Source organism: Bos javanicus, chromosome 26 (assembly GCF_032452875.1).
Source record: "Bos javanicus breed banteng chromosome 26, ARS-OSU_banteng_1.0, whole genome shotgun sequence".
NCBI classification, from domain to species: domain Eukaryota; kingdom Metazoa; phylum Chordata; class Mammalia; order Artiodactyla; family Bovidae; genus Bos; species Bos javanicus.
Window position 1 is genome coordinate 38,650,337 of NC_083893.1, and position 19,648 is coordinate 38,669,984.

General features: G+C 43.6%; 2 protein-coding genes across 2 annotated transcripts in view; one reads left to right on the plus strand and one right to left on the minus strand.

Moving 5' to 3' along the window:
• Nucleotides 1-1,230: 1,230 nt before the first annotated feature.
• Nucleotides 1,231-3,166, plus strand: NANOS1 (nanos C2HC-type zinc finger 1). Its single transcript, XM_061403623.1, has one exon. The coding sequence runs from the start codon at nucleotides 1,471-1,473 to the stop codon at nucleotides 2,350-2,352; it is 882 nt and encodes a 293-aa protein (XP_061259607.1). The 5' UTR covers nucleotides 1,231-1,470; the 3' UTR covers nucleotides 2,353-3,166.
• A 2,595-nt stretch (nucleotides 3,167-5,761) lies between these two features.
• Nucleotides 5,762-19,648, minus strand: part of EIF3A (eukaryotic translation initiation factor 3 subunit A) — a 31,677-nt gene continuing 17,790 nt past the window's right edge. Inside the window, exons 12-22 of the mRNA XM_061403625.1 lie at nucleotides 19,298-19,645; nucleotides 18,752-18,856; nucleotides 18,559-18,672; nucleotides 17,091-17,213; nucleotides 16,430-16,583; nucleotides 15,674-15,858; nucleotides 12,737-12,825; nucleotides 11,431-12,176; nucleotides 8,587-8,812; nucleotides 7,724-7,905; nucleotides 5,762-6,990 (exon numbers count right to left, since the gene is read on the minus strand). Of these exons, the coding sequence (XP_061259609.1) occupies nucleotides 6,749-6,990; nucleotides 7,724-7,905; nucleotides 8,587-8,812; nucleotides 11,431-12,176; nucleotides 12,737-12,825; nucleotides 15,674-15,858; nucleotides 16,430-16,583; nucleotides 17,091-17,213; nucleotides 18,559-18,672; nucleotides 18,752-18,856; nucleotides 19,298-19,645 (2,514 nt within the window). The 3' untranslated portion in view covers nucleotides 5,762-6,748. The remainder of the gene's footprint in view (nucleotides 6,991-7,723; nucleotides 7,906-8,586; nucleotides 8,813-11,430; nucleotides 12,177-12,736; nucleotides 12,826-15,673; nucleotides 15,859-16,429; nucleotides 16,584-17,090; nucleotides 17,214-18,558; nucleotides 18,673-18,751; nucleotides 18,857-19,297; nucleotides 19,646-19,648) is intronic.

Consider the following 19,648-nt stretch of genomic DNA (forward strand, 5'->3'; position numbering starts at 1 on the left):
GCACCAGGTTCTGGGCATCCCTACGGGGCCACTCTAAACCTGCTGGGACATACCCAGACCCACCCACTAATGACAGCTGCAACACCAGTCTCCCAACCCTTGTTCCGACAGACAGAGCTCCTCCAGAGAGAGGAAGGAAAACCCTGCCTGCCAGCTTAGAGGAGGCATTGTCCCCGCCCCTCAGCACCCTACAGGAACCCTCCCCCTACCTAATACTTCCCCTACTTTCCATATTTTAAAAAACTGTGTTGCTCCTTCTCCTGGGAAGGGCATGGCCATCTCGTAGCCACCTAAAGTCTTCTGATTTATTTTCCACCGTTTTTACAAAAGTACAGTATTCATTTCAAAGTATTAAATGGTGACGCTCAAATGGCCCCTGAATACGCCTTGTTATTTCAGTTGCATAAACACCTCATATTTCAATACGGTCCCTCCACCCCAGGGGCAGGGGGGAGTGAGGAGCTACACACACACTTAGAAACACACACACACTGATCACTGTCCTAAGGCCCTCACCCCTACCTGTCTGTCACCAGCTACTGGCCACCACCTGGTCTCGGAACACCTGTTGGGAGGTGCTACAGTGCTGCTGTGGGAAAGTTATGTGTCCTTCCACTACTTACGAGGTAAAAACCAAAACCTCTCTGAAGCTCTCTGAGGTTTGTGCGAGGATTCCACCCAGTTGAAAGCTCTCCAAAACGCTGTGCAAAAGGAAGTTACTTGATTGCTGGGCGGCTCCCACTTAAAAACTGCATCGTTAGCTCGCACCAAGTCTTGCCTCCCCACATCTTTCCTTGCTGATGTTGATGAGAAGGAGAAAGGAGAGAAGGGGTTTCTCAGAAGGCAGAAGGCTGGCCCAGGGCACTAAAAGCTTGGGAGGTGGGTCTCACCCCCAGGCTGAGGGAGATCCAGGACTGGTCACCTGTTCCAAACCAGTGGAACAGAGCTCAGACGATGGCGGGCCCCAGCAGCCGCCCCTCCCCTACCTCCCCCTCCCCTCCCAGCTGAGCGGTAGGGCACGCCCCCTCCCCCGGATTCACCAATCAGCGCCCGGAGCGGCGCCCGTGGCGCAGGGGGCTCTGGTCAGCAGCCAATTAGCGCAGCGGCCCGAGGCGGCGCCTGTCCGCCCCCTCCCAGAATGAAAGCTGCCCCACAGCTGGCGAGGCGGGCGCAGCGCGTGGGTTGCAGGAACCTCGCGGGCCGGAGCAGCGCGCGCTCACTGCCCGCCCGCCCCCTGCGCGTCCGCCTCCGCTCCGCCTCCGTCCCGGGCGCGGGCGAGGTGGCCCGGGCGGGGGAGGGCAGGGGGCAGGGCCGCGGCGGAGAAGCCGCGGGGCGGGGAGGAGCGGGTCCCGATAAAAGGCGGCGAGGCAGCCCCACCCCGAGGCAGGCCGGCGGGCAGGCTCAGCTCGTCCCTTCCGTCCGGCCCGCGCCGGCGGCGGGGAGGCGGCGCGCGCGGCCCGCAACCCGCCCATGGAGGCTTTCCCCTGGGCGCCCCGCTCGCCCCGCCGCGGCCGCGCCCCCCCGCCCATGGCGCTCGTGCCCAGCGCCCGCTACGTGAGCACCCAGGGCCCGGCGCACCCGCAGCCCTTCAGCTCGTGGAACGACTATCTGGGACTCGCCACGCTCATCACCAAGGCGGTGGACAGCGAGCCGCGCTTCGGCTGCGCCCGCGGCGGGGACGGCGCCGGGGACGGCTCCCCGCCCTCTTCTTCCTCCTCGTCGTGCTGCTCCCCCCACGTGGGGGCCGGGCCCGGGGCGCTGGGGCCCGCGCTGGGGCCGCCCGACTACGACGACGACGACGACGACGACGACAGCGACGATCCGGGGTCCCGGAGCCGCTACCTGGGGGGCGCGCTGGAGCTGCGCGCGCTGGAGCTGTGCGCGGACCCTGCCGAGGCCGGGCTGCTGGAGGAGCGTTTCGCTGAGCTGAGCCCGTTCGCTGGTCGCGCCGCTGCCGTGCTTCTGGGCTGCGCACCGGCCGCCGCCGCCGCGGCCACCGCCGAAGCAGCGCCGCGAGAGGAGCGGGCCCCGGCGTGGGCGGCCGAGCCCAAGCTGCACGCCGCCTCCGGGGCTGCCGCCGCCCGGCTGCTCAAGCCCGAGCTGCAGGTGTGCGTGTTTTGCCGGAACAACAAGGAGGCGGTGGCGCTCTACACCACCCACATCCTGAAGGGACCCGACGGGCGGGTGCTGTGCCCCGTGCTGCGCCGGTACACGTGTCCCCTGTGCGGTGCCAGCGGCGACAACGCGCACACCATCAAGTACTGCCCGCTTTCCAAAGTGCCGCCGCCGCCTGCAGCCCGCCCGCCGCCGCGCAGCGCCCGGGACGGCCTGCCCGGCAAGAAGCTGCGCTAAGGGCCCGGACCCCGGTCTGCTGCTGCCACCAGATGCCACTGGGGTAGCCGCCCGCCCACTCTCGTGTTTGGTCTGCGCACCATCTCTTCCTCACTGCCGGGGAGTGTGGAGCTCGTCTTGGTTTTTCCAGAGGAAGCCGACGGTACCGAGTATTTTCCTAACGAAGAGCAGTTGAGACTAGACGTTAAAATTTTGATTAATGTTTCTAGTTTGTGCACATCCAGATGGTGAAGGCTGGGTATTCCACTAACTGAAATGTGGCAACTTAGAGGCGCTGTGGTTTATTTATACGTCGACCTATTTTAGATGCGCATCAGTATGAAATTGTCTCAGTCTAATCTTGGATGTTTAATTTTATGAATGGAGGCACTTTACTAGGTCTAGAATATTTTTTTAAAAGCCTCTCAACTGAACTTAAAACTGGCGATTTTATGGAGTGTCAGCAAAATGACTATTTTATTGTCTGAAACAATATTTCTGTTGTCCTTACCCAGTTGTAATTCCAGGTGAAGCCCTGGGTGGTAGCATCATTAAGTGAAGACTTGGTATACTTTACAGTGTTAGTTTGGGTGGGTGTTCCCTCCTTGTGGCTTGTTTTTGTCCTAGCTGGAGATGTATAAAGTGTACAATTTGTAGGTAGCAGGTAGAATACAGCTCATGTACCAGATCTTTTTATTACTGAACGAGCAACTACCGTTTTTCCCCTTTAAAAATAGTGCCAAGTTATAATCATATTGTGTATACACTTGAAAATGGTGCTGTTTAAAAAAATTGTGTATTTATACAGTAACAGTATATGAATTCATTAACCTTGCCTTTAACTCTACTTGGCTTTTTCTTTATGCCCCTTCCTATTCCAGTTCTTCAAAAATATGTGATACTTAAGATCAAACGGGTGCAATAACTCATTCACTCTGAATTGCTCCATTTCAGGGTCTCTAAATAGTGGAAATCTCATTCCAGCTGTTGCCTCTCAGACTAAATGTAAGATGGAATCCTTTGAGTTCTGGAAGGTTAATGAAACAACTGGTGTTCAGGAAGGTTCCACTCTGGACTGTGTCAGCTTTAAACCATCACAGAAGTCCTCAAACCAGTATAAGTACCAATTGAAATGACTGGGTGTAGGGGGGTAACACAAGGAACACAGCCTCCCTCTATTGTGTTCCCATTCTCATTAGAAGACAACCCTTCTGGAATCCCACCAGTTATTTTCATCAGTGAGATTAAATCTAATCTTGGGCAAAGGTGCTTGACTTCTACTTTTAACCTCCCATCTTCATTTTCAAGTCCACCACAGTGCATACCACACCGTATGTACCATCGGAACAGACACAGAAGGTAAAAATGGAAATGAATTAACATGAAGTCATCTAAAATGTAAAAAATCACTATCTGAAAATAACAGCAACAGATTTAGTCTTTAGAGGTTCCAGGAGAGCTTAGCTAGATTATTAAAAATTAGGCTGCCTTCATATTAAACAACTCCCTCCCTCCACAGCAGATTTGCTTGATTTGAACACTTCTTTTAAAGTCTAAGAAGCTGCCATGATAGCTGAGATAGCTATGAGCTTTTTTGGTCAAAGGGTGGGAGAAGGGGGAGGGGGGTACACACAGGCAAACCATTCATTTCTTGGTCAAGAAAAAAAACCTGTTAGTACAGCTCCAAATGAGAAAACTTCAGACATGAATATACCTAAACTCAAAGGCATGCATTAACTTCTCTTCAGTTTTTCTAGAAAACATACCAATTTAAAATAGTTTTGCTTTCTGGGTTGTTTTTAGGTCACACGAATTCCTGTCACCTCTTGCCACTGCTTTAATTCTCCCTTTTCAAGAGTCACTGTTAACAGATGGGTGCATTCTCCAGACGGGAGGGACTAGGCAGGTCACTTACCTATCAGTTCCAGCTAACTTTAGTTTCTAGTATTTTAAAGCATAACGGAGAATGTCAGTAGTTCTCTAGAACTCTCTTACGAAGTTTACTAAACAGGCTCTAACACATTTAAAAGCAACTCTCAATCTGAAACATCTTAAGCACTTGAAAAGCTAAATTTAAGATAAAAGGAAATCCAATTTTTTGAAGTCTAGAAAGTATACAAAATAGTGACAGAAGTACTTATTTTCATAAGACTGCCTATTTTTGGAAAAAGATGTACGGAATCCTCAAAAGAGCTTTACCAACTGTGCAGCCAGACTGCCTTACATTTTAAAATCGTACCACAAATGAACATATACTTCAAAGAAAAATTTCAGTGTTAGTCCTAATTTTCTAATCTGTTCTTAGCTACAACATGAACATTGCTTCCATTAATTTCCAGTATATTTTAGTTAGACTTACCGGTGTCTAGCCAAACCATGTCATACACATAGATGCCAACCTCCCCCTAGTAGCCAGTTTGGACAACCACTGGGATGTGGAACCTTCTTTGGGCCGCTGCCTCCACCCTCAGATCCACCCATGCTGATAGTGATGACACCCTGTCTACAAATGCAGAAGAATAAACACTGAGGGACGGGGTAAGACTGAGACCCTGAGCAGGATCACAAGCAGCTGCACTCTTCTGCCCTTACCCTGTGCTCTGATTCCATCACCCAGGTCACAGAACTTGGGAGAACAGTACATCTGGGAGAGGGTCTGGGTAGGAAGGGTGGTTTGCAGACCGCCTGGAAACCTAACCATCAGCCAGCCATCTAAACCAATCAGCTCAAATGAATGTCTGTTGGGGCCTGTATATGACTGCCCAGGTATGTCCTGTTCTAGTAACTTGGGGACAAAGCAGGTTACTGTCCCAAGTTTTCACTTGTTACAAAAGGCCCTCTTCTCACAAGACTTTCACTTGTTTGAAATATAAATTAAGAAAAACATTTTTTTAAAGTGAGTTCTATCATTATTAACATCAAAAAGGAAAGGCTGCACTTGGTAAAGTTTTTTATAAAAAAGCATCAATACTCCCTCTTCTGGCCTCATGGCTGCACCAAGAGTAATTCTCACCACTACTCAACACCAGAGAGAATCTAAGTGCCTAGAGCCACTATAAATTTGCAATTAACATTCTGTGAAATCAATTATGCTTTTAATTTCAGGGGAAAACTCAAGATGTACATCACACACACACCACACAGAGAGGACAACTTTACAGGGAAATGCAACTTTACACACACACACACACACCCCCATACAGACAGGACAACTTTACAGGGAAACTAAGAGGTTCATCCGGTAACAGAGGAAGACACTTTAGTGGAAACATCCTAGCCACATTTGCTTTTTGTTATATTTAGGTTATTTTCTTTGATACTCAACAGTGAGAAAGTTAGTATCACTGGTAAAACCTCAAGTGAAATAAACTCAAGGAATATGTAAGCTAAACATTATATATGAAACACTAACCACAAATCAACACTAAAACAAATTCTGTAAGTGTTTTATTTATCATTGAAGAAAAAACACAGCAGCAAGTTCTGTGTTGGCTTCAATAAGACCAAAGAGTTAATCTTTAACATAGCTACTACACTCCAAAATTGAAGTCAACACAGTCATTACTACAAATTACTTATTGAAAGAATCTATTCTGAAGAGAAAGGAAATTAGGAAAAAGAATTTAAAGAATTCCTCCAAACCACACATTTATAAATATTGTCATATTTAAAATGCTTGAAAGGCATGAATTCTCCATAAATGGAAAAGCAGTTTGCTATTGGCAACAGAAACAACTCAGCCACAGTTTACCAAATGCTTTAAAATTTAAAAGCTATATCTGTTTTGGATTCACACTCCAGCAGTATTCTCGTCATTATAATAATGACCACAAGTTGGCTTATACTCACCTTCTTTCAAGTAAAATCTACCAAAAACTCCACTGTATCCAATGTGTCTAATGTTTACTGCACTTACAGTAAACCTAAAAACCTTCTGAATTTAGTAAATACCTCAAAGTACCTAGAGGTATGTCTCAATGGTGTGAGAACTGTTTCAGCTCCCTGTTTTAGAGACTTCAGATACATTCTCTATAACAGAACCTTACTTCATTCCAAATTAATACCAGATATTTCAAAATCAAAAGAAAAAAGATCAGTTCTATACCAAGATATAGGTGTTACTCAATACCTGAAGAACTCTCATTTTAAATTTATTTTTAGTTTTTCTTTTTTGTAAACAAATGATTGACGAAATAATGCAACACCTTAAATTCAAAAACATGGCGTGGTTTTCCAACCGTCTGTGGATGCGGTGCCTGATCAATCTATTATATAGGATTAATACAAGTTCATGCTTTTTGTGTTATGGTGAGACATTAAAGAATCCAATTTAGATTGGTTGAAGCACAAATATAATAATCCTTGAATGTGATCAAACCTATGTAAAGACATGAGTTTGAATCCACTATCTTGAGACTTAACGTCGTACTGTGGTCCATCCATCTTCATCAGTCTCATTTTTAGTACGACGAAGAGATTCCCTATCTTTCTCAGCTCTCCAGGAAGTCTTCTCTTTCTCACCTTCCCTTTCTCGGTCTCGGTCTCGGTCTCGATCTCGATCTCGGTCTCTTGAAAGAGCTGCGGGAGGAACACGACGAGGAGTATCCCGCTCTTCTGCCCTGTCATCTTTCCTGTCATCAGTACGTCTCCAAGAACTTACTTTAATTAAAAGAAAAGGAGAGAGAATAAATTTGTACTGTATTCTATCAGCTCAGACTAAATAGAACTGAAGCAAAAGGAATGCCTCAAATTACTCAGAAATCCAGTACTGAAGATGATAGAGAATCTTCATTTAAAAAAAGCTAAATACATTTTAATCATTTTGATACAATTTCTGAAAAACCTTTAAAATAGACAAAAATACCAACTTGCAAGCAAGAAATCACTGGCTTGGGAAGTGTCCTAATTTTTAAAAAATTTAGGATAAGGTGACAAAAATCTGGCTGGATAAAAATTTTTTACAGGATTTTTGGCTCCCATTGAAGACTTAACAGCAAATAAGTGAAATATATTTCATTATACTATAAAAGAAGAAAATACCCTTGATGTAAAACCAAATAAATAGTAAAAGCTTTTGAGGCAAAAGTGCCATGGTCATTTTAAACAAAATGCAAGTGAAACTGAAGTTGCTCAGTCCTGTCCGACTCTTTGCAACCCCAGGGACGGTAGCCTACCAGGCTCCTCAGTCCATGGAATTTCCCAGGCAGGAGCACTGGAATGAGTTGCCATTTCCTTCTCCAGTAACTTTGTGAAGACCATGAACTTTAAATGGAATAAATGATCTACTTGGCCATCTTATTTTTGGTGTTCACACAAGTTAAAGAGACAGTAAATCCCCTCATCAACTGTGGCTCCCCAGTGTTCAGCGGTCACACAGAAAACACATCTCTACCTTCCTCACGCTCTGATCTGAGAGGCGGTCCTCTTCGTTCCCTGTCATCCCGTCTGTCCCTTAGATCACGGCGATCATCTCTCTCACGACGCCGGTCATCACGGTCCCTATCGTCACGACGACTTGCATCTCTCCAGCTTGAAGACTCCTCAGCTGGTCCTCTTCTCCAGCCACCTTCATCCCTGCAAGCCAATTTAAATGACAAGTTCTATTGTTAGACAACATGGGTAAATTTAAGTGGATATATAATACCCAGATCAGCAAATAACAGGAATAAACTTTAAAGTCGTGAGTTGACCTCAAACTGATGCTTCACGCATGAAGTCAAATGAGAACATCTGGCTCTGCATTGTCCAAAAGAACAGTTATTACCCCTTCCAAACACTCAACAGTCAAACGTGACAGCTGGTTACTGTGTGGACATTACATCTACAGGACACTTTCATCCTTGCAGGAAACTGTACTGAATTGTGCTGATCTAGATTAGATTAGTACAAAGCCACTTTGACCAGATGAAGACAGAACTCTTAAAACTAGTAAAAGCAAAGGGGCTTTTTAATAATTTAAAAGCAATAACGGACCTCAACCACAGGGGAAAAGTAATGGACAGGGAAGAACCTGGATTGGCTCCACCACCACAGAGCCACACCGCCTACAGACAGCACCAGCCTGCCTGCCTGTCCCCTCTTTGAAAAGAGGAATCTGGTTCAATTAGATGACCTCTAAATTTTTTAAAATCTATGATGCTACTAGATAAATATATGAAAGGGGGGAGCATGTTTTTCAAAAATGGCTGGGAATGCATAGGACAACATTAAAGGAATTTTAACCGTAAGACCACAGTCTTAACCAGAGTATCAAACCTTGGCCGTCTGAAGCGGTCGTCTCGATCACCATCTCTCTCTCTGTCTCTCTCTCTCTCCCTCTCTCTCTCTCTCTCTCTCTCTGGGTCCCTGTCGTTCTCGTCTCGATCTTGATTATCTCGGTCTCTCTCTTTTTCCCTCTCCCATTCACGGTCTTCTGATGGTCTCGGGTCTCGAGGTGGACCCCAACTCTCTTCTCTGGCTTTTTCTTTCTCTCTCCATCCACCTAGGTTTTAAAAAAAGAAATGAAAATTTCCACTCAAGAAACAGACTGGCAACAACAAATCTTGATGTTAATCCATCTCCACTGTAATGGCTAATTAAGACACTAACATAATTTAAAAAAACTAAATGCATTTACCTCATTTCACAGAACCAACTCCTATTTTGACTACCTATTATTGTTTTTCTAACATATAACACATAGGAACTTTATGTTCCATATGTAAAGATTTCAGGTATAAAAATCTTTAAACCTGTTCTGACAGTGAAGACAACTCATTTAAGCAGAGAACTTCAAGGGTGACAGGTAGGATCTAGATCTGAGAGACAGAGCCCCAATTATGAGTTCATGTGTATCTTTCAACATTTTCAAAACCTTTCTAACAAAAAAGACTCTTTCCTTTTACCACCATAGTTCATGAAACAAGGACAAAGCCTTTGGCCCTCTCAGTATCTCACTTAGCCATGGGATGTCCAAATCTAGGAAGAATGTATGCACACAAATGCACAGGCGCACACAGAAAAGGAAATGAGAGGAAGCAGATTATTTCGATGAAAATCTCATAGCTGCAAGGCCAACAATTATCATCACTACCATTTATATTCCAGTGGGCTACAGCACTAGTCTAAACCGTCTATTATTAGCTCTTTCAATTGTAGCCACAGCTCTGAGATACGCAGATTATTCCATACCTGTTAATTTGCTACTTGCTAAAAATCTGTAATTCCAAAATTAGCACTCCAAAAAAAAAAAATAAAAAACAACAACAACAACAAAACAAAATTAGCACTCCAGCACTTTCACCAGTCACTCCAGGCAGGTACCCAGTGGTGACATTTGAGCCACCTGATGGGCCTGCTCTCAGCTGAGCTAAACAGGCAATGCTGTCTTCTGGCTGCAGCTCTCCTACTTTAAACAAGCAGCCTCTGAGTGGCCTATTTAGTGCCACATTTCCACTTTTTTTGTGCTTCTTTTTAGTGATTTCAGTTACCCCCAGCATTCTCCCAAAGACAAAAAGGCAATGGATGTGACTTAGGGAGAAAATACAGGTGTTAGATAAGCTTCTTCCAGGAATGAGTGACAGTGCTGTTGGCCAGGGAGTTAAATGCTAATGAATCAATAATATACATTAAATAAGGTATCTTTAAACAGAAAATTAAAACAAGGTTATGTGTTGACTGGCTGGAAAAAACTGACCAGAGAGTTCAGGAAAAAACAGGAACCTAACCTAGTATTTCCCTTAGTAGCAATGGTTCAGTATTCACTGACTTTATAAAAATGTAATTATCATGAATTAATGAGAATCTACTATGCTATTATCCCCATGTTACAAAAAGCACAGCAAAGTTAAGCTTACCCAAAAGTCACAAAATTTCACAATGGAATAAAGTGAGAAGAAACACAAGTATGCAACAGAAACCACTCAGGCTAAGGGGCAGGCAGGTGCTCAAACTGCTTTTAAAACAAATTACTGAAAAGATATCAGTTATTGAAAAGATACGAGGAGGATGAAAGAGCAGAGTAAAGGAGAACTCCCATTTTATACAATTAGATGGACAGTGATGCCCCTGAAGAGAAAACGTGTGTGGGTTTGGTTTTTTTCCCCTGGGGAGGGGGGGAGGTGTGGGCAGGGAGGAATTCTGTTTTCATAGGTTGAGTCTGAAGTGTCAGTGACCAGGTGCTACACAAAAGTTGGAAACTCAGGTCTGAAGGTATGGGGAAAAGTCATCTGGGCAAGACAGTAATGAAGGCATAGACCTGTACACAGTTACTTGAGAATAATAAAAATTATGAAGGGGGGATAGTTCCCTGGTAGTCCAGCAGCTATAAAAATTCCACTCTCCCAATGGAAGCCTGGGTTCCATCCTTGGTCAGGGAACTAGAACTCACATGCCACAAACTAAGATCCTGCGCTCAGCAGCTAAGTCCCAGCTACTGCTGCTGCTTGTTGCTAAGTTGCTTCAGTCGTGTCCAACTCTGCGCGACCCCATAGACGGAAGCCCACCAGGCTCCCCCGTCCCTGGGATTCTCCAGGCAAGAACACTGGAGTGGGTTGCCATTTCCTTCTCCAATGCATGAAAGTGAAAAGTGAAAGTGAAGTCGCTCAGTCGTGTCCGACTCTTAGTGACCCCATGGACTGCAGCCTACCAGGCTCCGCCATCCATGGGATTTTCCAGGCAAGAGTAATGGAGTGGGGTACCATTGCTTTCTCCCAGCACAGCTGAATAAATTTAAAAAAAAAGTATGAAAGGATGAACAGGCCCAAGACCGAGAAAGGAAATGGGCTCCTCTCATGAACATAATGCCATGGTTGACAAGAGTACAGACAAATGATTAGTAAGTATATTTTTATTTTTCATTACTTCTACAAGTAGTCCAGTCCAGGAAGGATCCTGAAGAACACTGATACTTAGGGACGAGCACAGAAAGAAGAACCTCAAAGCCCTGAAATAGCAGGAACACGTCTTACTTAACAATCAAAATGTAAGTTGTCCTTTGAGACCTATGTTTTTTCTTTGAGATAACCTGCTGCCCTCCATAGAATAGTGGGGATTAGCTGGTATAAAACTTCAGGTAGCATTTGTAAATATATATAAAGCATCCAATTACCACAATTTTACCTGGTTTGACAAATGGTCTCCAGGGACCAGGTCGTGAATCATCACCCCTTCTGGGAATCCGATCATCATCAGCCCGTCTTGAGATCCGATCGTCATCCATATTTCTCCAAGGCCCCCTGTCATCATCTGCACCGCGCCTGGAAAATCTGTCATCATCTGCACCACGCCTGGAAAATCTATCATCGTCGGTATTCCGCCAAGGTCCTCGATCATCATCCAAGCCCCGCCTGGGACCCCGGTCATCATCCAAGCCCCGCCTGGGACCCCGGTCATCATCCATGCCCCTCCTGGGACGATCGTCGTCAGCATTCCGCCAGGACGAACGCTCATCGTCCGCACCTCCTCGGCGCGGCCCCCGGTCCTCATCCAGCCCACGTCTGGGTCCTCTGTCCTCATCAGCCGTGCGCCAGCTTCCTCTGTCCTCGTCCAGTCCCCGTCTAGGTGGTCTGTCATCATCCGCGTGACGCCAGCTACCCCTGTCTTCATCGCCAATTCGTCTGGGAGGCCGGTCATCGTCTGCACTACGCCAAGAAGGCCGGTCATCGTCCGCCCCCCTGCGAGAGAACCGATCTTCATCAGGACCACGTCGTGGGCCTCTGTCGTCATCCATGCCACGTCGGGGAATGCGATCATCATCTGGTCTAACAGAGGACTCTCTCTCTTCATCATCCCCCAGGCGCCTCGGTCGGTCATCGTCTCTTTTGTGAGGTCTCTCTTCGTCCCGCCCTTCTCCACGTCTCCACTCCCTGTAGAGTAACAAGTCAAACACCTTTAAGAGTATACTTAACAAAGTACGTCATCTCTTTGGCAATGATTTTACTCACTTCCAAAGTGTAAATTCACTAATCTTAGTCCTACAAGAGTATGTTCCAATTAAAAAAAAAAAACAAAAAACAAAACACAAAATCCAAAATTTTATGTCAACAAATAAACCAGTAAGCAGACAACTGCCTCTAAAAGGTATCTTCATTTTCTGAGGAATGCCTTAGCAATTTCTAAATCTATTACTACCAGCTTTCAAAACGACAAGAAAAATACTATGAAACCATTCACTATACTCTAACCTCAAATACCATTAGTTTAGGAAATTAAAAAAGAAAAACCTAAAGCACATATTTTCAAGATATCTATGTCAGTAATTACAGCAGCACTGAAGTAAACCATGACAAACATTTCAGTAATAGATACACATACAATTCTTCATGACTCCCTTTTCCCCACCCCCACAAAATATGCCAAATTAGAAAAACACTAATAAGATACTAACAGGACCTATTATTAGTCTCTTCTCCTTAATTCTACTTACTTCTCTGGAGGGCCTCTTCTCCACTCAGAATCTGTTTCGGGTCCTTTTCTCCAAGTGCCTTCTGTATCTCTATCTCCCCAACGAGAGTCCTACATTGAGCAAGTGAGAGTCACTACATTAGCAACACCGCTGATAGAAACTGAACGGGAACCTCAAAGAGCTAGTTTCTATAGCACAAAGAGATGAAAAAAATAACTGAAACATTAAAAGAGATAAAGAATAGGATTTTGAAAGGCCAGAAGAAGAGAAAAGGAGAAAAAATCTTCCTGAGTTAAGACAATTCAATACGCTCTACGTAAGCTGAATCCTGACTGATGGGCACACGTGCCGAAAGGGTGAACAGTAAAGACCTAAGCTTAGGCAGCTAAACAAAGACTTGGTGAAACATTAGAACTTCTTTTCTCAGAGCTTCCTAGGAATACAGCAGAATATCTACTGAACTAAAAAGATCAAGATTATTGTCAAGAACCCTCTCTCTTCCTGCTAAGTACTAGGACAGTAAGCACAGATAGGTCTCTCAACTTCTGAAGGAGGATGATTTTGAACTGGCTAAACCAATGAACCATTATGCAACTGTGAGAGAAAAACAAAACTTCTTGTGAGGCATACACAAAAATATAGAATATACAAACAAAAAACTTACATGCAAAGGGGAAATGATACAGTGTAAACATATTTTAAACTAAATCACCTTGCCAATGCAGTTGTGAAACTGCTAAGTGATTTCTAAATAGAAAACATTGTTTAAATGCATTGGAGGCAATAAATTTAAGTAAAGCTTTTAAACAGATGTGGTTCAGACAGTAAAGAATCTGCCTGCAATTCGGGAGACCAGGGTTCGACCCCTGGGTTGGGAACATCCCCTGGAGAAGGGAATGGCTCCTCACTCCAATATTCACTCCTGGAGAAGTCCATGGACAGAGGAGCCTGGCCAGCCACACAGTCCACGGGGCTGCAGAGTTGGACACAAGTGCACGACCAACACAGGTGCTACTGCAGGAGACACAGAGGCCTTAAGCCTTACGGTGTTCGGGCTTCTCCGGTGGCTCAGTCAGTAAGACTCCACCTGCCATTCAGGAGACCTGGGTTCCACCCCTAGGTTGGGAGAGCATGGAGGAGGGCACGGCAACCCACTCTAGTATTCTTGCCTGGAATCCCCATGGACAGAGGGGCCTGGCGGGCTGCAATCTGTGGGGTCACGAAGAGTCAGATGCGACAAGCACAGCAGTGCTTGTTTTGTTTGTTTTGCACATTTTGTTTGTTCTAAAGAAAGGGAAGAGTTCTCAAAATCTACAGACTGTAAGTTTAGACTTTGAAAAGAATGGATGGTCAAAGAGCAGAGAAAAGCATGAATGCCAAACAAATATCAGGAATAAAGCCCGAGACTGCATTTCTAACAAGGGATGTTGAATACTGGCTGGTCCCCCAAATTCATCTTTGAGGACCCTTACATCATAGCAAGTAGTCAGTCACCACAGTTAGCTACCATGTTAAACATGAACAGAAAGAACTGAACACCCTCCAACTGAAAGGGAAGGGGGAGCTAACAAACAGAAACAACAACAACAAAGGATGAACACAGAACTGCAAAAGCGGATAAAAACCTTTGAAATCCATAGCCATGGGTGGTCTACCTCATCTGCTTCAGAAGAACTGAATTAACAGGATGTAGCAAATTACACACACACAAGCAAATCACACACACACAAGTGCCCAATAGAAAAAGAACACTAATAATAATTACCAAGACTAACAAAACTAAAAATCCATTCATATATTATAAAACAAACTGAAGGCTACATAACTAGGAGCAGACCCTCCAATAAAGGGAAGCACTGATACAGGTGTGGCACAGATAAAGGCTCAGAGCCATGGCAGGCAATAAACCCTCCAGCCACTTTCCGCTAACCTTAAAAAACAGCAGTATTTCATTTAAAGGACAGCACAGACACACTGCAGGAAAAACAAAGAGCATGGAGGCAGATGTCACAGACACAGTAAAAGCTAACACGAGCTCAGAATAGCTAGAGCAGAAGTGACTAAGGAAACAGCAACTGATGAAGCTAACAAAACGACAGTAAACATAAAAGGCCTTGACTGCTAGGCTGTGTTTGATTTAGTTGGGCTCCAAGCAATGAGTACGACCCAAAGGAAGGTCTGAAACCGAAAGCAGAGGTGACAATCAAGTATGTGTTATGAAAAACCAAGCAAGCCACAGTATAGATGAAGGTCTGAGGCTGGGGGGAAAGATGACAACCAGGGATAAGACCTGTAAGTAATACAGGCAAAAGAAACCAGCTGAATTAAGGCAGGAGCACAGGGACACAAAGGAGGGATGGATTTGAAACAATGTGATTTAAGGAAGTAACAAAGCTACTGCCAGAAGCTATCAGATACCCTTTTTATACAAGATAAAGTCAGAAGCACTGGTCGCTTTGGACACGAATGGAAATTAAAAATAAACACTTAGACCAGCATTTGAAGCACCTGGTAATCTTGTTAAAATGCAAATTCTGGTTCAAAAGATTTGGCTCTGAGCCTGAGACTGCATTTCTAACAAGGAATGTTGAATACTAGCTGGTCCCCCAAATTCATCTTTGAGGACCTTACATTATAGCAACTCCTTTCAAGGAACCAAACATATTCCTCTTCCATGTGACTGTGTTACTTTTCCTCAAATACTTCATTTCATGGGATTAGTTCTTCCTGACAAGTACTCTAAAGCCTATAAAATCCCAGCTTGCTAAGACAAGTCTAATCCCCTCCCCATCCTCCTTAGGAACCCTCCGTCTTTGGAAAGATAAAGCAGTATCAGACTTAAATCTGAACGATGTGATTCAAAACACCATGCCCAGACACTGACACACGAAGACAGCTCTGATATGCAGAGACCTGGCTGTTAACTACACATCAGGTAACACTGACATTCGTACTTACCTTTCTAGAAAGTGAGTCATCACCAAGTCTCCTCTCCTCCTCTCTACGACGCTCCCTTTCTTCAATTTCCAACTCCCTCTGACGTTTTTTCCTTTCAACTTCTTCTAACTTCTTGACCCGCTCCTGATATTCCCGAAGCTCCTCCTCACGCTTCGCACGCTCAGCCCGCTCTCGCTCTTCTCGCTCTGCACGACACATGAGGTTATAAAATGTGCCTCCCACCCACACGTTCCCACCAGTGCTATACGTCTACTTTTCGGGTATTAGAGGCAGCATAATGTAGAAAAAAACTCTTTTTAAAAAGTTTAAAATAGTTTACAATCAGCTAAACTTGAATATCAGAAAATATTCAAGGAAACAAGTATTATCCTACTCAACACAAGTAAAGATATTAGAATCCCACCCCAACACCTGAGCATCTGCGATGCCACAAAAAGGATCATTTGAGAAACTTCACGTGGCACGTTTTGCTCAATAAATATTAATACTATACAGACTACAATGACAAAAAATACGAGGGCAAAGTTTGTGAAAGAACACCAAAATCGTTGAAATAGGCTGGCAGAGGACATTAACAGCCTCACAGGTAACACACTGCAGAGAACCAAGTCAGGTTGTCAGCACCTGAGAACCCATTGGCTGCAGTGAGGCAGCTAATCGCCTTGGCGCCACTTTCCCGTTTCCTAAGTAAGGCTGTAGAGAGAAGACCTATTGTCCACCTTGCCGCACAGCCCCAGTCTCGGTCTAAATAGTCACCTTTCAGCATCTTTTCTTCTGCCCTCCTCTGCTCTTCCTCTTCTTTTTCTCTATAGTAGGTTATCCTTCGTTCTTCTTTACGCTGCCTTTTACGTTCTTCCAAGCGATTATGACGTTCTTCTGCTAATCGCTCTTCAAACTGTTTCAGTTTTTCCTGTAATTGAATGATCACCAAAAGAAAGGAATCAAATTATCAAGGGCTACAAAATGGCAATAAGTTACAAAAGCATGGTTAAGTCTGGTGGAACCATAAAAAGCAACCTACAAACCTAAAAATCAAATTTCCAAATAATAAGTTTTGGCGTTGTCAAATGGTTAAAACTTTGAATTCTCAGTATTATCTATACATAGTGGATTTATATAAATGATTAAATCAGAGTCTAAGAGCAGGACTTTTCGATCTAGTTTTTTTTCTCTTTCTGAATCAAAGAACAAAAGTTTGTATCAAAGGCAAGTTTAATGCAGTCTATTTTCACCTTCAGAAAAAATCCTTTTATAGTGATGGCTACTTAAGTCTAGGAAATAATTTCAAGACATCTCTATTAAAATATTATTTGAATGATGATTATGTTTGCTCAAGACAGAGAATGTACCACCACACTGAAGAATCCTTAAGGCAAAAGCTCACGAATAAAGGTTTCCCTGAAACCAAAAAGTTCACCTCATAAACAGACTGTCGTGCTGCCTTGAGCCGCATTACAAACAAATCTCTGTCTTCAAGCATTCGTGACATCCGGTTCTTATGTTCTAGAGCCTTTTCCCGTTCTAGCTGCATCGTAGTAATCTGCAAACACATGATACAAAGTTAAATTTCAAAGTGCTAATCATCTGATTATGAATTTATCCCAAATTTCTGACAGATATTCTTGAAGAAGTGTAAGTATTTCCTCTGCCCCCTCCATTCTGCCCCTGCCATACCAACAGATCCCTAGGATGACAATGAGGAACAGAAGATGAATAAAAAAGACGTGGGGCATCTGTAAGAAACAGCTTTAACCCCACAGCACCATAGCATCGCTAACTCAATGGACACAAGTTTGAGCAAACTCCTGGAGATAATGAAGGACAGAGAAGCCTGGAGGGCTGCAGTTCATGGAGTCACAAAGAGTTGGACAGGACTTAAGAGACTGAACAAAGACAACCACAAAATTTATGGAGGAAGAACTAAATTGTGTGTGATAAAACAACAAATACTTCATGGCTTTATTATTTACTGTATTTTCTTCTTTAAAAGCAACTGGAGGGATTTCTCTGGCCCCTCCAGGGAGTGTGGGTTTGATCCCTGATCAGGGAACTAAAATCCCAAATGCCATGAGGCACAAGCAAAAAAAAATTTTTTTAATTTTGTTTCAATAAATTAACTTAAAAAAAAAGCAGCAAATCCTCTCAAGCTTTCTCTAGTTTCGTGTTAAAAGAATTATCACACAAATTCCAACTTCTAAGAAAACTGGAAAAGATGGTTAACACTAGGCCCAGAATGACAACAATCCAACGAAAGCAAGAGGAGGCAGCCAGCACAGATATACGTTGTCTCCTGCCTATGGTTACTTTTTTAACCAAAATGAGGTCACTCATTTTTACTACAAATTTGGCCACTATAAGCATTTGCAAATGTTGCTTTTGTACTGTTAAGTACATATAAACAAATAAAACTCCTGAAGGAGCTGTCAGTCTCACACACACAGACTATATGATTCCACCTGTACGAAATACCCAAGGCAGGCAAGCCTAGAGACAGAAAGGAGCTAAGTGGCTGCTGAAGGAGTGGAGAGAAAATGGAGCGACTGCTAATGGTATGAAGTTTCCTTTGGGGTATGTTCTAAAATCAGATTGTTGCCCAATTCCGTATACTAAAAATGTCGATTGCACACTTTAAATCTGTGAATTATTATCTCCATAAAGCAGTTTTCAAAAAAAAAAAAAAAGAAAGTTCAGCTATCCTTTGTACTTTACAAGTTTCATTTTTTAATCTCTGTTTTGTAAATGTCTACTGACCTGTCTGTATACAGCCACTAAAGCACAATTTCTGGTGAAATAATACAAAAATCAATTTGAAACCCTTTTCCCATTACCGGCTTTATTATACTTGCTTACAGTCTAAAAATATTACAATTAAATTAAAGCCTTACTCTTTCTTCTTCTTGTTGTTCCCACAGATCCATGTCTTTAATTCTCTGTTCTTCGTAAGCACTCTTTATCAAGGGGATTTCTTCCAAACGCTTAGCTCTTTCAAAGTAGTCAATCTGAGTATCATGAAAACAAATGTTGTTAAAAAAAATCTTTTAACTTGGCACGTTAAAGTTCACCAGTTCTTTCATTTACCTTCTTTTCTTGATTCTTTAGGCGTTCCTGAAGTTCCTTCTTTTCTTTCTCCAGTTGTTCAACCTGTTTAGCCATGATGAAATCAGGATCCAATTCTTCAAGGTCCTGAAAAAGTAACAGAAATGTACCACAATTAATAAGAGTATAAAAGAAGTGCATACCAGTCAATATGGAGCACCATTTCTTTCTAGAAATGGATCCTAAATTACTTTATTTCAAAAGGGCAAATGCTTACAATGGGTAAATTCAGGCAACAGAAAAATGTTTTAAAAAGGCTTATTTGATTGTGAGGAAAAACAATGTAATCATAACACCTACTTCTTATTCCTGTATTCTATTGTATCCAAACTCCATTTCAACAGTGACTAAAAACCGTGGAGTCACCAAAACAAATGCTTATTTCATAGACTAATGAACTATTAATAGCTGTAATCAAACTGAGCAAAATAACCAAATAACCTAAAGTAAACCAATAAATGGTGAAGAATTGTGCTTCTAAGAGACCTGAATAAAACTGGAATTTTAATTTATTAATACGCTACATACTTCAATGTCAATATCTTTGAATGCTTTGGCACCCAGTTCCGTCTTCTTGATTTGCTCCAAACGCTCACGAACAGTTTTCTTCTTGATTTGTTCATGTTCCTGTAAGATCCGCTCCTTCTCTCTCTCCTTTGCCTCCTGTCTCAGCCTCTCTTCCTCAGCCTTCCGCACTTTCTGGAGTTCAGCTTCCCTCTGCTCCAGTTCTTCTTTCTCACGCTGAATATTCAGACTCTCAAGCCGCTCTTTTCTTTCCTCAATTGTCTGACGGCGAGCCAAGATACGCTGGTGCTCTTTCCGTGAATTTTTAAGGTATGCAGTAACAGCCAACTGATGCTGTTCTTCTTTCTCTTGCTT